At 48.4% G+C, this 14,675-nt stretch overlaps 1 protein-coding gene across 6 annotated transcripts in view; it reads right to left on the reverse strand.

Moving 5' to 3' along the window:
* The window catches only part of GPR156 (G protein-coupled receptor 156), a 51,041-nt gene that overhangs the window by 19,569 nt on the left and 16,797 nt on the right, over positions 1-14,675 (reverse strand). For 2 of the 6 annotated variants that reach the window (XM_075000583.1, XM_075000593.1), the window contains exons 2-8: positions 13,655-13,793; positions 13,179-13,344; positions 8,458-8,594; positions 6,605-6,740; positions 4,778-4,888; positions 2,358-2,483; positions 1,734-1,829 (exon numbers count right to left, since the gene is read on the reverse strand). In XM_075000583.1, coding sequence (XP_074856684.1) covers positions 1,734-1,829; positions 2,358-2,483; positions 4,778-4,888; positions 6,605-6,740; positions 8,458-8,594; positions 13,179-13,283 — 711 coding nt within the window. In that variant the 5' untranslated portion in view covers positions 13,284-13,344; positions 13,655-13,793. Of the gene's footprint in view, positions 1-1,733; positions 1,830-2,357; positions 2,484-4,777; positions 4,889-6,604; positions 6,741-8,457; positions 8,595-13,178; positions 14,470-14,675 lie in introns of those variants that run through there. The other 4 variants (XM_075000577.1, XM_075000621.1, XM_075000612.1 and 1 more) reach the window with 4 other exon arrangements.

Here is a 14,675-nt window from a genome sequence, read left to right on the forward strand (position 1 = left end):
TCCTCCACCAGTGGTTTATTAGCTGTCCTGTGTACTGGGACAGTTACCTCAGCTGTCTCCACCTGAATAGTATCCAGGAACTGCTCGTGGAGTCAGATACTCCTCAACCTGGCTACCTCCTCCTGTAGCTCTCCCACCTGTCACCTGAGAGATCCCACCAGCAGGCACCTTTCACACTGGATGGTCCCTCCAGCCTGGATATGGGTAAGGGTGAATTGCAAGCCACAGTCCCTGCAAAGCCACACCAGGATCTGGGTAGAGACATCCATGGTCAGGCAGTCTGTCTGACTACAGGCACAGGTGGAGGAGACAGTAGTACTGCTGGCACAGGTGTAGTGCGTCTTCCTGACCATGACAGGCCTCCCTCTGTCAAACTCCCTCAACTCCCCTGTCTGCAGCTCCCTGTTTTCTTCGCTCCCCTGGTCACTCTTGCCTCTGGCTTTTAAAGCCGGCTGGCCTAGTTTAGGCCCATCCCCCTGTGAGTCACACAGGGGAAGGCTGATCCAAGGCAATCAAGGGAACAGAGGTCAGGCATGCAGTCCCAAGGGCCACTGAAACTGAAACTGAAACTCACCCACCTGAAATCAAAATGGTAGTTCAAATTCAAACAGTTAAGCACACTCACTCACTCACCCACCCCAAAAGCCAGCGCTCTCACCTGGTAGCTTCTGCAGCGGCAGGATCACTTGCTCTCCCTCTTAAACTCCCCGGTCTGCAGCTCCCTGTCCGCTTCGCTCCCTACCGCCTCTGCAGCTCCCGCTGAGAGCTGAAGCACCTCTGCCAGCCCCAGCTCTCCGCCACGGTGCCAGCAGAGACTGGCCCGCTCCCTGCTAGGCTGGAAATGCCCATCGCGGCCCAAGAGCTGCAGCGCCTCAGCACGGGAGCCGCCATCTTGGCGCTCTTTCACGTCAGACTTCCCCCGGCCACAGGGTCCATTTAGCCTGTCTAGTGAAGACCCACTCAATCAACTGCTGATCATGCCCCCATCAATGGCAGTATTCCATTGGGATGAGATGATTAAGAGAAGTTGATGGGAGATCTTCTGTTAACCCAGCACACTATCCCTGTGTTAAGTAAAACTAAGTTACGTCAATTTGAGTTGCACAGCTTAGATCAATCTGTCCTCCTAGTTTAGAGGTGCCATTATTCTGCAATAAGAATGGTCAGACAGGAAGTCATACAAGTATAAATACATGAGTGTAATTATAGTGGTATAATTATGTTAGTAAGCTTCCCCATATAAACAAACTTTAAATGTTTATAATTAATACAGTTCTGCCATGCAGGCTCAGGGTCCTCTATACCAGCTCTTTAGGTTATCTGTGATGTCATGGGAGTAATGAGTTTTAAGGAGAGATCTGAATGGAGATGAGAAAAGTTTTCTGGCAAACAGAGAGAGAGAGAGAGAGATGGTTCCAGGCACAAGGGTCAGCAAGGAAGAAAGCATGAAGCTGAAACTGGAAGAAAGATTCAAAGAGGACTTCTGTGAGGGAGGCTTGATAAGAGAAGGTGGGCAAAAGGAGAGGAGAATGCAGAATGGGGTAGAATCGAAATGAGAAGAACCTTCAAGATGAGCAAAAGAACCTTGAATTTGAAGGTTTGAGGCAGCTTAGGAAGGGAATGAAATGGCCAGGAAGAGTATTGGGGGAGAGAATTTTAGCAGCACCAACATTTTGTAACTAGACTGGAAGAAGGTGAGATGAGATGAAAGGGTGAATAGAAACGTTACATACCTTATACCCTAACATGAGAATGAGCCAAAGCTCTGAGTAGAGAGATGTGCAGAACTGCACTGAATTCACTGAACACACCATGCCCTTGTCAGTCACCTAGGAAGCAATCAGAATACAAAAATGAAGGCTCTTGTTTTTGCCCAGAGGGATGGTCGAACAGACAAGTGGATACATGGTTTAAGAGGTTGTTTAGAAGTGGAAAAGTGTCTGAACACTGGCAATGTGCTGTTGAGAGCAGGGAATTAAAGAAAGAAAGCCGGACTGCTTCAGAATTCATCAGCCAACATGCTCGTTAAACTTGAGTTTTAAAATTTCTCTGCCCCTGCCACAGCAAATTTGCAGTCTCCCGCGCTGGAGAGCTGTAAAGCCCAGGTGGTGCTCAGAATAGACAAGTCACTGGTTAGAACTTATAGTGGTAGCAAATCAGAGCTCCATACAGCTTCAAGCATATTTGGCTGGAACTCTGCTTACATCTCAGAACCCTGAGGCAGGTCACTTCCAAGTTTTGTGGCTTAGGAACTTCTCTCTACCATACCCAGCCATCTTTTGCACCTGCAGAGATCTGAATGATAGCATGATAGACACAAAGGTGCACTGATTAACCTCCTGACATTGTCCTCTTACTCTGAGGGATGTGCTGAGGCTTTGGAAGCAGTGAACTGGATCAGAGAAAATCCATGTTACAAACAGCATGGCATCTACCAGCACCAGCACCACAACCATCACCAGCAGCTGGAAGTCTTTGATAATCTGCAATACAGAGAACAGCAGTGTTACGGTTCAGGGATGAGCTGCACCTCTGATCTCTCTCTCTGATTCTCTTTGTGGGCTCCTACCCCTGCACTGAGAGTCACATCCCACAATTCACCCCACTGATTTAAACTGGACCTTTTTTGACAGTGCATCCTGTGTCTCAGCTACATTATGTCCAGCAGAACCAATTTGGCATTTCCCCTGCTCTAGAATCCTCTCGGAAACTGACCAGTGGCCAACTGGTAAACACAATAACAGAGAATACCTTGTTCAAAACAGGGTATGCTTTACTTATCCATAGGAATGTCAGAAGCAGAAGACACGTTGAAATAACCAAAAAAAGGCCTGTATATGCCTATTGTCTTACCTAAGCTTGGCCTCCTCTGCAAGTAGGGACCCCACTTATCTTGGTGGCCCAGCATCTAGCAATCATGTTACAGCCAATTTCCCTGCAGTCCCTCTGTTTCCCCTTTCCTCTGAGGTTCAGTTTAACTACTTAAAAATCTTATTGTTTGATAGTTTTCCACCTTAAACCCCCCGGAATTTCAATCTGGAGACTAACCTCAGGCTGCAGGACTAGCCAAATCCCAGTTTGTGGAGGTAAACTGCAAAGACATTATCTCCTCCCTTGTCCAGCTGGCTACACTCAGTGACTTTTGGTATCTGCAGTCCAAAGTTAGCTCAGGCCGATTTAACCCATTAACTCCCATTCAGTTAGCAATAAAAAGAATCCCAAACATAAATCTATTGGGAACATTCATGATAATCAATACAGATAATGCATACATTCTTCAGAATCAGCATGCCTCCTCTTCTCCTGTGCGGCACAGAGATCTTCAGCATACTTCCCCTGTAGAAAGAGGGTCTGCTCCAGCCCTCTCTTAAGTGGCTGAGTGGAGGGTCAGGAATAGCTCCTGACATTTGTTTCACTTGTTTTCATGTTAAAAAAAAAAAAAACCTGAACAACCAGATTATGGTTCTGAATGAAAACCCAGATCCAAACAGCTCCAGATTACAGGTACTATTGGAGAGCCAAACGCAGGTCCAGAACCGAATTTCACAAAGGGCTTTCTCACCTTAAGGAGCCAATCCAAATCCCTAAATCCAGCTCTCTTTCTCTACTCTCCCCAAAATTAGAATTGTTCCAAATCCAAATTTAAATTCCAGGTACATCATCATTCAAACGAAGTCTGTGAACAAGATCCAGATATCTGAGCATAGGGGCCTCCCCACGGTGGTGCTGAAAATTAAGTGCCAGGCCACCAGCCCAGAGACAGTGCTCCGGAAACAAGATGGCTAGGGCTCAGGAGTTGATTGTGGCCTTGTATCACTTCCCAGGGATTGCAGTCTAGAAAAGACACTTGATTTACACCGACACCCCCAGAAGATACGTCAACGATGCCCTGCAATAAGGCTGGTTGAAGATTTTTATTATAAACAAACTTCAGCCACCACCAAGGAGCTAGGGCACCCAGAGACCTGCCCTTGAAGATGATTTGATGATTAAAGATGAGGTGATTGTCAGGTATTTTTTTTGTTTTGTAAGAATTTTCTTCTTTCTTAAAACACTTGTGTGTGAATTTAGTGCTGGTAAAAGGAGCCAGCTCAACACTCCTGGAGACCGAAAACCTCTGTTTATCAGCTGAATGAGCAGAAAACATCAGCAGTGGCAAAGTCAAAGCCCCTCATTTAATGCTACACCAAAGAAGACCCCTCCAAAAGGGAAAGGAAGTTCTGTCTCCATTGACTCATTGTGAAGACTATCAAAAAGAGGACCAAATAATAACAATCCCGCTGGTGCATTTTGTGAGGAGATCAGTCAACTCATTTCACAGAGACCCGTGATCATCACCAGATGGGCAAAAGACACCTGGCAGAACAACAAATGCTCTAAATCAATCAGGCATCTAAGCTCTCTCTGGCCTACTGCCTTGCTGCTAGTGTCATTTCCACTATTCTTCTGATTTGGTAGCAACTTACCCTTATGTCAATGACTACACAGGGCAGAGAGGAATGAGGTTCAGTCTAGCTATGTTTTAAGCCATGTCTGTAGCCCTGGTACCTGAAGCTCTATATCCCACTGCTGAGCCCGTGTATCCTTCCCACATTCCCTATTGTGTCTCATTTTGAGCCCATCCACATTCTGCTCATGATTCAGGGACCTTGTACAGTGATATTTTTTCAAGAATTTCCCATTGTTTCTCCACGCAGAGCACCTGGAGAGCCCCAGTACCTCCCAGCTGAAGTTCATCCGCATTCCAGTGCATGGGGCATGTGTTGCGAGTACTCACCACCCTCTTCTCTGGCCCCCGTTGCGTGAACACTTTGTACAGCCGCCAGCTTTTCCCTAGGATGGGCCCGAAGACCAGGGAGCTCCCAACACACAGCAAGCCAAGTCTCAGCTGCAGGCAGGCAGAAGTCAGAGAGTGTGAGATGTGGTACAGGAGGTTCCTGTTACCAGACAATGAAACATGGCAGCTACAAGTACCCTTTCCCTCCTGGGCTCCCACATTGCTCCCAAGGGAGCTCTGCCCCCTTCCCTGGCCCAATGGTCTTTCAAACACCCACAGAAACAAATAAAAGAAAACCAGTAAGTAGGGACCCCATATCTGCCAGCCATCCCATGCCTGAAAACTCTGGGCTGAGGAACTCCAGTCAAATCCAGGAATCCTCCCAATCAAGACACCACTGTGGGCAGCTGCCTTTCATCTTCAGGAACAGGAATTTTGTATTAAAAAAAAAAAAAAAAAAGACAGAGAGAGAGAGAGAGACACAGTGCTTTAATAGCAAAGCTGCTACCCAGACAGTGCATGTTATTGGACAGCACCACAGGACTGAGAGGTGGAGCAGGGACTGCATCCAAGACCTGTGAGTGTCACTTTTGTGACAGCTACCAGCCACTCAGTGCGTGTATCTGAGGCAGAATGAGCCAGGAGCAAGCTGTGGGGAAGTAATCCATTCCCTTTCCCTCAGCTTGTAGCGAAACCGAAGGCTGTTGTTAGAGGAGCAAAACAAACCAAAGCAGCAGGAGAGTGACTGAAACATGCATGTGACTCGAGCACCAAGAAAGCAGTGACTGGCACCTCAACTAATAGTATCTCCACCCAGGTGGCTGAACACTATCTCCCTGCCTCTTACTCGCTCCAGGCTGTTTGCCTCCTCCGAGACCTGAATGCCGTTTCTCTCTGCAGTGTTCCCATCAACCCCAACACCCACACCTCGCTTGCTCTGCACTGAGTCCCTGGCTGGAAAGAGAGACATCCAGGTCAGAAATCAGGAATTAGTAGATTTTGTGAAGACTTCCAAGCGATATTGTGCCTGCAATAAAGTGCCTATTGTCCTGCTGCCCCTGCTATGAGTCCCCACCCCCCATGCCCTCTGTACCCATCTTTTAAAATTTGCTTGCCTGCCTGCACAGCCAGCTGCCGCACAAACTGTACTCTCTCCTTGGAACTTTTTTTATATTCTCTCTTGTTTAGTTGTTTTCTCTCAGGGCTTGTGTTCGCTTACTGGGAGATTGACGCTCCAGACACTGAGCTCCTGGGGTTCAATTTAATAGGCCTAGTAAGTATCTGCTAAATCAAATGCTGATGATGCCCCTGTCAACCCTGTCATGAGGAATAAGGGAAGTCGACAGGAGAATTTCTTCCATCAACCTCCTGTAGTGGGGGTTGCCACACAAATTCAACCTCAGGTATGTCAACTCCAACTATGCTATTCTTGTAGCTGGACTTGGATATCTTAGGTGGTATGCATCTGACAAAGCAGGTCTTTGCCCACAAAAGCTTACTCCAAAAAATCTGTTAGTCTATAAGGTGCCAAAGACTTCTCATTGTTTTTGCAGAGACAGGCTAACATGGCTACCCCTCTGATGCATATGGTAGGTTGACTTTCTCCAGTAATGTAGGCCTGGCCACACGCTAACATTCCAACTGGACATGTCTAGTGGTTTTCTGGTATATGAAAATATGAGCTCAGCATGGTGACTGAGGCAGTCAGGGTGGGGTGACTGAGGCAGTCAGGGTGGGGAGACTGTCACAGTTCATCAGGAGTGCTGAGGACATTAGAAATCTTTCCTGACAAGAACCCCATAACTCCATCTGATTCACTCCACTTACCTGAATGAGCATTTCCATCGAGGCTCCAGACAACAAACTCAGCTCTGGAACCCCAAAGAGGTAAGCGCTAGTGTAAGTCAAGCCACTGCCCAGCAGTGTCACAATGTTCAGATTGGGGCTGGACATCTTCACAATTCTCCAAGGAACAAAGCAAATGAGGGAGTGAGAGTTAATGAAAGGAGAGTTACGTATCAGACAGACTAACCTCCTACACAGTTTTTATTATACGCCAGCAAGGGGCTAGGCTCTCCTACCTTGCTGGGATCTCCACAGGGGATGCCTACTTGAAATAGCTTCCTGTGCACCCGCTGAAATTCTTCCCAAGGAATTCTACCATCTCCCTGTGGCTCTTATAGGACTACCACTACCATAGTGTCTGTATGCCTCAACATCTTTAATCAGCTGGCAACCTCTGAGGTACAGCAGTGATATTATCCTCTCTACATAAAAGGGATAATATATCACTGCCCCATCTCACAGGGTAGGGAACTGAGGCACAAAGAGACTGAGTGACTTGACCAAGCTCACACAGGAAGTCTCTTGCAAAGCAAGGAATTTGACTAGGCCCTTAAGTCCTAGACTAGGGCCCTAACCACTGGCCAATCCTCCATATATTATAGAACAACAGAAATTGGAGACAGAAAATCCCTGTTCAATCCTCCTGTCCACCTAGGGGGCAGGGCAGAATGTCCTCTGGTGCACATTTTCTGTTCTATGCTATCCAGGATCTTATATCACACATCACCATAGTTTCTGAGCAATTCTAGTACTTTGCCCAGTCCCAACTGATCGCATTTCTACCCCTTCCCTAGGGGAGATTATTCCATAGAACACACCTCACATTCAGAAAACTCTCTTTACCGTGTACTCTACACTTCCTCTGCCTTAATTTCATCCCCTTACCCTGAGTGGTGCATGGGCAGGCCTGCCACACTGGAGGGGGTGTATGAAGAGAAAATGCCAAGGAGGGCAGTTGCTCTAGGGCCCAGCAATTCAAAGGGGCCTGGGCTCCTGGCTGTTGCCGGTGCCACTGTGGTGGTGGCTGGAGCCCCTACTTTTTTTAATCAGTGCTATGTTCTGGAGTTCTGTGGCAAAAAGGAATTCGATAATTTCATGGGGGATGGTCCATCAAGGGCTATTAGCCAAGACAGGGATACAACCCAAAGTGCTGGGTATCCCCAACCCTCTGACTGCCAGGTGCTGGGACTGGACAACAAGGGATGGATCTCCTAGTGAGTGTCCTCTTCATTCTCTTTCAAGCATTTGGCACTGTTGGAAGACAGGATACTGGACTACAAGGACCATTGGTTGACCCACTTTGGCTAGTCTTATGGTTTGAAACCAGGATGTTTCCATTCCCTTAAATGCACTGCTTGAAGTGATGTCCTCAGACTCCATGAATCACTGAGTCTCTTTCGTCCTCCCCACTCACTGCTCGGCTAAGTATCACCAATAGAGATCTCAGAGGTGGTGACATGAGCTGTCTCAAAGCCAAACACAGAAATGGGATGGATCACCTTCACTCCTTGGCTGCCATTCACACCAGCGCTTGGGAACATAAGTGATCCAACAGCAGATCAGGCCTATGGTCACCTTGTACAGCAGCTCATCTCCCTACCCTGCCAGGGCAGAACCATGGTACGTGCCGCTTTGTCTCCAGCTGTCTATACACCAGACAGGACCTACATAATTGCCAATTCTATTCTAAAGGGATAATGCTTTCCTGACCCCAGACTGATGACTACCTTATAGTCTGGAGCAGGAGGAATGAGAACCCTGGAAATTGTTCTCCCAGCTGATGTGATAATTCCACAGTGGAAGATGGAAAGCAAACCCGAAAATGCATCTCTCACCTGTTTTTCCTGAAGTGAATTGTGAAGACAAGAAAGAAAAGAGACAGCAGGACTCCAGCACTGAGGAGGGTCCACACAACTCCCAGGAGCACAGCCGAGAAGGAGGGGAAGGGCTTACTGCTGCTCTCGTAAGCCGTCTGAGAGGAAGAAAAGATGGGAGACCGTAGGTATGGAGGGACATCTTGGGGGGCTCTCGAAGAGAGGTGGCCTCCTCCTAAATAATGACACTACACCTAGAACTGACTGATGTCTTGTTGGACAGCTCAGAACTGGCATCACAGACAGAATGGGTCAGGGAAGCTGGATTGCAGTTTTACCTTACAGGTGGCCCGCTCAGTGCAAGGCACACTGGTGAGGACATGTGTGTAGGAGAGCTGCCTGTCCTGCTGCTGCCTGCTCTATGGATGCACACTTCATTCTGCAGGTCTCTCAGTCTGGCATCTTTCATCCCTCACCATCCACTGAGCTTACACACTCAGTCTGTGATTAAATACAGTAAAGGAGGGAAATCCCATTCACAGCCAAACTTCTTTCGTTGTAGAATTCCCCTCCCTGAGTCCTCCGCCTCCATGGCCCAGTATTAGAACTGGTACAGAGGCCTTGGGCCAACGTGACCAAACCTTCATTGTCTCCACTACCTTTCAGAGGAGCGGAACATATCTTCAGAGAAGAGTTTCATGTTCCCTTAGCACTACCAAAAAAGGACAAAGCACCACACCCTCCTGCCCACCAGGCTGTTGAGAAGTGTGATGCACAGCCCAGAGAACAAGATGAGCCATGCTTCCATTGTGCCCCTATTGTGTAACCAAACAGGCTCATTTCAACATGAGCGGTGAGCAGAGTTGCTTGTGAGTGCAGGGAAGTTGCAGGGAAATGTGAATGCTTTCTCCAGAAGGGTTAATCACAAATGCACACCCAGGCTTCACCCCACACCCTGACCAGCCATTCTTAGCTGGAGAACAGCTGACAACCAGCCTTGAGGATTTGGCAGCACTAGCTGGGGACAAAGGAAGGCTGCCCACTGCAAGCAGCAAGTCCCATTCAGACTTACCTAAACTGTTGTGGGAAGACCCCTGCCCTGATTCCCCAGCATACAGATCCCACACACTTCCTCTCCACCAGCTCCTCTGCAAACCACCAAGCCAGGAGACACTGGGGCACTGGCACCACCTTTGTGGGTGCTTCAGGGCTGAAGCACCATGAAAAAAAAGTGGATGCTCAGCACCCACCAATCATGCCAGAGATCAGATCCGCCCCACTCATCCCTGCATCTCCCACCCACCACACTCAGCTACTCAACGGTGTGCAGGAAGCACTGGGAAGAAGGAGGAGGAGTGGAGGCAGGAAGAGACTGGAGGAGGAGATGGATCAGGATGGGACTGGGATTGAGGGCTTAGGGAAAGGAATGGAGTGGGGCAGGGGTCAAGCACCACCTGAGGAACTGGAGAAGTTGGCTCCTCTACACTGAGGGAGTGGGCAAGGAGAGTTAGGATCTCAATTGCTGGAGGGTCAGGATAGGAAGCCACTGGAAACCAGAGGGTTTGGCAGAGAACAGCAGTCCAGAGGGATTCGGTTACAGCGCTTTTCAAGCAGGGAGAGGAAAGCTACTGTGGAGCTGCAGAAAGCAGTGGAGAGGAACAGACGGGGTGAGTAGCGATGAGGAGATGCATAAAAACAAACCCAAACAAGCCTGTCAGAGTAACTGCTGAGGACAAGGGAAGGAGGAGCAGGATTGTGAAGCAGGATTAGCTATAACCAGATCGCGACTCTTGGGCCCTGGCATGCATTGGCTGCAGAGCAGAGATCCAGGAGGAACTGTGCAGACAAAGCGCACAGCTACACTACCCAGAACATTGACCCTGACCGGGGTTCGATTTCATGCTCCTAACGGGGATGCATGAAATCAAACTATTGGAGGGGTCAACTGATGACCTCTGTACCCTTCAATCTCACGAGGAGTAAAGATAAACTGTTCTTTCTACCTCTCTGTCGACCTGCCCCAGTGAGGACGGCCAGGTAAGTCTATTGTGGATGCATCGATTCCAGCTACGCAATTTTCGTAGCTGGAATTGAATAGTTACAAATCCACTTTAAGGTCTAGTGTAGACCCGGCCAAAGGGAGGGAGCCTGGCCACGCCTCCTCTTGTGCCCCAAGGAGCACTGGCTGGAAGCAGTCCCTAAGCTCAGTACACTAGAGAGATTGCACCTGCACCAGGGTTGTGCACATGGGGTACAAGGGAGGCTTCATACTCGTCCTTCTTGTGCTCCCAGGCAGGCTTCAGAAAGTGCTTTGCATATGAGAAGTTGCAGCCCAGGACAAAGGACTATTACGAGGAACCATCCCATTAGAAAGCACACAGAAATGCTGCTTTGCCCCAGTGAGTGTGAGGACTGATACGATCACTTAGCAGGAGAGAACAAATAGACCTTTCGCCGCAGATGTCATTTGCTCCCTTTCTGTACTTCACATAGGGCTCTCTGAACACACAGTGCTGCACAGCTGGTGCTGCCCTGGTGCAGCTGTGTTGCAGAAGCATTTTAGCTAAGACACTGCTATGCCAAAGGAAGGGCTTCACTCAGTGTGATAGTTAAGCTGGTAGCTATGTTGATAGGAGAAGCATTCCCAGTGCTGTCTACAGGGTGGTTAGCTTGGTATAACTAGGTTGCTCAAGGGTGTGGATTTTTCGCATCCCTGGGTGATGTAGTTGTACCAATATAAGTTTGTTGTGTAAACTTGACTGAACTTTGAACAATGACACTACAAAGACTACCTCCACCTGCCGATTCTCTTGAATGTTAGACACAAGTTTTATTTTTGTTCAAACAATCCCATTAAAGTAAGGACCTTTTATGGATTTGTTTTCCAAATTTCAAATGCAAAAACTAAACAGAAGCATTCCTCCTTGTTAGATACAAGTTGCAGTCCCAAATCAGCATCACTTTAGTTATTTGTGAACCTCTATATCTATCTATTCTGTTACTAAGATCTTAAAACATATTTTACACTTATGGAAGTGACACTTCAGTTCTCCTCTAACAATACCAGGGAAACAACAAAAAAAAGTACTCAGCTAAGAAAGTGAGCTTCAGGCAGACTTGTTCACTAAATTGCGGTAAGGTGCACCTGTGCAAACTCACTGAAAGCAACAAGACTGCAGAGATGCCAAGAGGCCGATTTAGCAGCTGGGGATCAGTGGGAGGCCATGACATCACTCTCTGCACTCTACACAGGCTGCAGGAACAAGGAAGAGAGGGCAGAGCAGCCATGACACAAGGCTTGATGCTACTCGCAGACCCTCCCAGGCTGTTGTGGTCCTGCCAGGCCTTTTGCATCAGCTTTAGGACTACTTTATTCTAACTGCATAGTGTCAAGTACCAACAACGTAGGGGTGACAGATTCTGATGCCACCCTCCTCCTGATATTGCTGTGCTTCAAGGATGGTTTATTTCTGACGGAGAGCACTCATCAGCCCATCCATGAGTTATCACCTTTCCTTTCTGGACCATGAATAAAGTCCAAATCCATTCTAGACACAGGCTGCCTAGCGTGGCAGATTTCTAGGTGAACACTGAGGCTATGCCACAAAACCTACAGCAACACAAGGTTTCCTCTATAGCTCCTCTCCAACAAAGATAATTAAACCACCCCCAATGAGTGGGAGAGAGGGACCCCCCCATTGCTGTGAGTCCCAGCAGATAGTGATCTTGGGGCTAGATCCCCAAAGTAGAGTGGGGCTGGGAAAGGTTGGAGGAGAACAGCGGGGGTCCTTCCAAGGTGGCGTCTTTATGGCAGCACTTGCTGCTATAAGGGTGTGGGGGTGGGAAGGGCACACACAGCCATTCTGCATAGGGCAGCAGATTGTATCGAGCTGCTCCAGATTGAAGCCTAGCTGCAAACTTCTGAGGAACCACCTGGGGAGTCCAAGCATTCCTCTCCTCCATTGGCACAGTAAAAACAAACACTGTTCTGTTTGAAGTCATGGGTCTCTGAGCTCTGCAGCTGTGGGGAGCATGTCAGTGACAGGTGAGTGGAGTATAAATCATGGCCCAGACAGGGGAATATTAGCTGTAATAAAGCAGCCAGAGGTAGGGAGCCAAAGAGCTTTAATCTTCTGATTAAAGGTCAGCACAGAGGCTAGCACAGGATTCGGTAGAAGGCCAAGCAGCATCCATGCCCAGCTGTGCCCATTCAAACACTCACAGGCACACAGACTGCAGCCCCGGACTGGAAACAGTGGCGTACATTCTTCTTCCAAAACTACATCAAAATAGTCTTAGCCAACTAAGATTATTCCTGCATCAACCCCAGTGGCTCAATGACTGGCAGGGCTGGTAGCGGGGGGAGGGTCCATCTATTATGGACAGTGCCTTTTAATTAAATCCCTCTTAATTAATATTTGAAAGGCACTTTGAAGTTCTGGGGAAGGTGCGGGGGGGGGAGGGTCAAGGGGACAGATCATTTCAGTTCCACTTCCACATTGGCTCACTAGGAAATATGCCTTAAAATTTTATCCAGACAAATTTTAAGGACTCCCAAGAACTGTGGCTTCCTCACTTCCGCTTAAGAGACTTCTCCATAAGCCAAGACCTCACTCCCACTGGGAAGATGTTTCCTATAGGAAGTTTTCTAGTGTGCGCCTCCTCCCCACAAGCCTCTGTCAAACTCATGCCTCTCCTGCCAGGCAAGGTCAGAGCAGCCCAGTCCACCTCTTGATACATACAATTGTTACTGTGCAGAGATCCTGCAGGGTCTTCCGCCTCCACGCCTGGCCATTCCAACTGGAGTAGCTGTCACACAGGTCAGAGCAGTTGAATCTAGGCTCCATAGCACATCCTTAGCTTTCAAGGGGCCATATTTTCTGATACCAGGGAAGATGGCAGTCAAACCTGCAGTGACAGGGAGACCAAGCCTGGGCTAAGTTTCTCCAGCAGCTTGCATTTTCCCACAATGACAACCTTGAAATTCACCTCATTTCCCTCAGGCACGTCAGGGGCCTGCAGCCAGTGACACTGTCTTGCTCATACAGGGTTGTGTGGTGACAACGTTTTTACATTCTCTGTCACAGCAGAAACCCCACTGCACATGTGCAGATCTCCACCTGCACACAACCATTCAGGGACATGTCTTGGTGGTTGTCCAGATAGGTCAGAGTAAATCAATTGTATTGATCCTCTTCAAATAACATCACAATCTTACTGTTTCATCACCAGGTGGCAGCTTCCTCCACTGGTCTATGGATACTGCCCCAGCTTCTCCCCACTCTCAAAGGCCTGCAGATGGGCAATGAAGCTCTAATTAGCTCACTCGGCCCCCCTACAAACCACGAACTCTGTAACTGACAAAAAAAAAAAGAACAGCATTTATAACAGGTAGTGAAATATACTCTGTCCCTGGAGTCCATAAGATTTAAGTTAATACTATTAAACATTTATATCACAGTAGAGCACAGAACCCTGAGCAGGGAATTTAGCAGGGCTGCCGGGGTGCTTTAGATGACAGTCCAGCAGCTCAGGGCTCAAAGAACAGCAAAGATGGAAGAGCACATGGGCGGCAGCAAGAGGGAGACCCCCCGCCTGAGTCCGTTCCACAGCACCAGAGTGACAAGAACAGGGTCATGGAGTGAAAAGCCAGAAGAGGCTACTAGGTCATCTGAGCTGACCTCTGGTGTATCATAGGCGACCAGTGTCACCCATCCCACACACTGAACCCAACAGTGGAAATGAGGGAAAAGAAAATTAGATCCATAGGAGACTAGACTATTCCAGGCAGAGAACAGGAAGGACTGAGGTGCATCAATACCGAGGACCCTGGAATGTCAAGGAAATGATTAGATCAGAGACACCCAAGTAATGCTGGTATGTGGCTCACACCCACACCTTGCAGAGGAAGGTGAAAGCTTTTTCCCCCTCTCCTCCCCACACAAGGCCTCTGCTAGTCTGATCTGGGGGAAAATGTCTTCCTGACCCCATATATGGGGATTGGTCACACCTCAACCATGTGAGCAAGAACCAGCTGGGCAAGCACCTGTGTGAGAGAGAGTGCTTACTGCACCCCAAGCCCCTGGCCCACCCCACCCCACCCGGGCTTCTATATCCAGCCATGACAGTCTTCGATGCTTCTGAGGAAGACTCTACATAACAACTTCTCCCCCACCCCCCCGCCAATATTCTGGGGAAAAAACAATTGCCAGCGGTAGCCCTGAAAAATGCCATTTAGA

This window comes from Carettochelys insculpta, chromosome 1, assembly GCF_033958435.1.
Source record: "Carettochelys insculpta isolate YL-2023 chromosome 1, ASM3395843v1, whole genome shotgun sequence".
NCBI classification, from domain to species: domain Eukaryota; kingdom Metazoa; phylum Chordata; order Testudines; family Carettochelyidae; genus Carettochelys; species Carettochelys insculpta.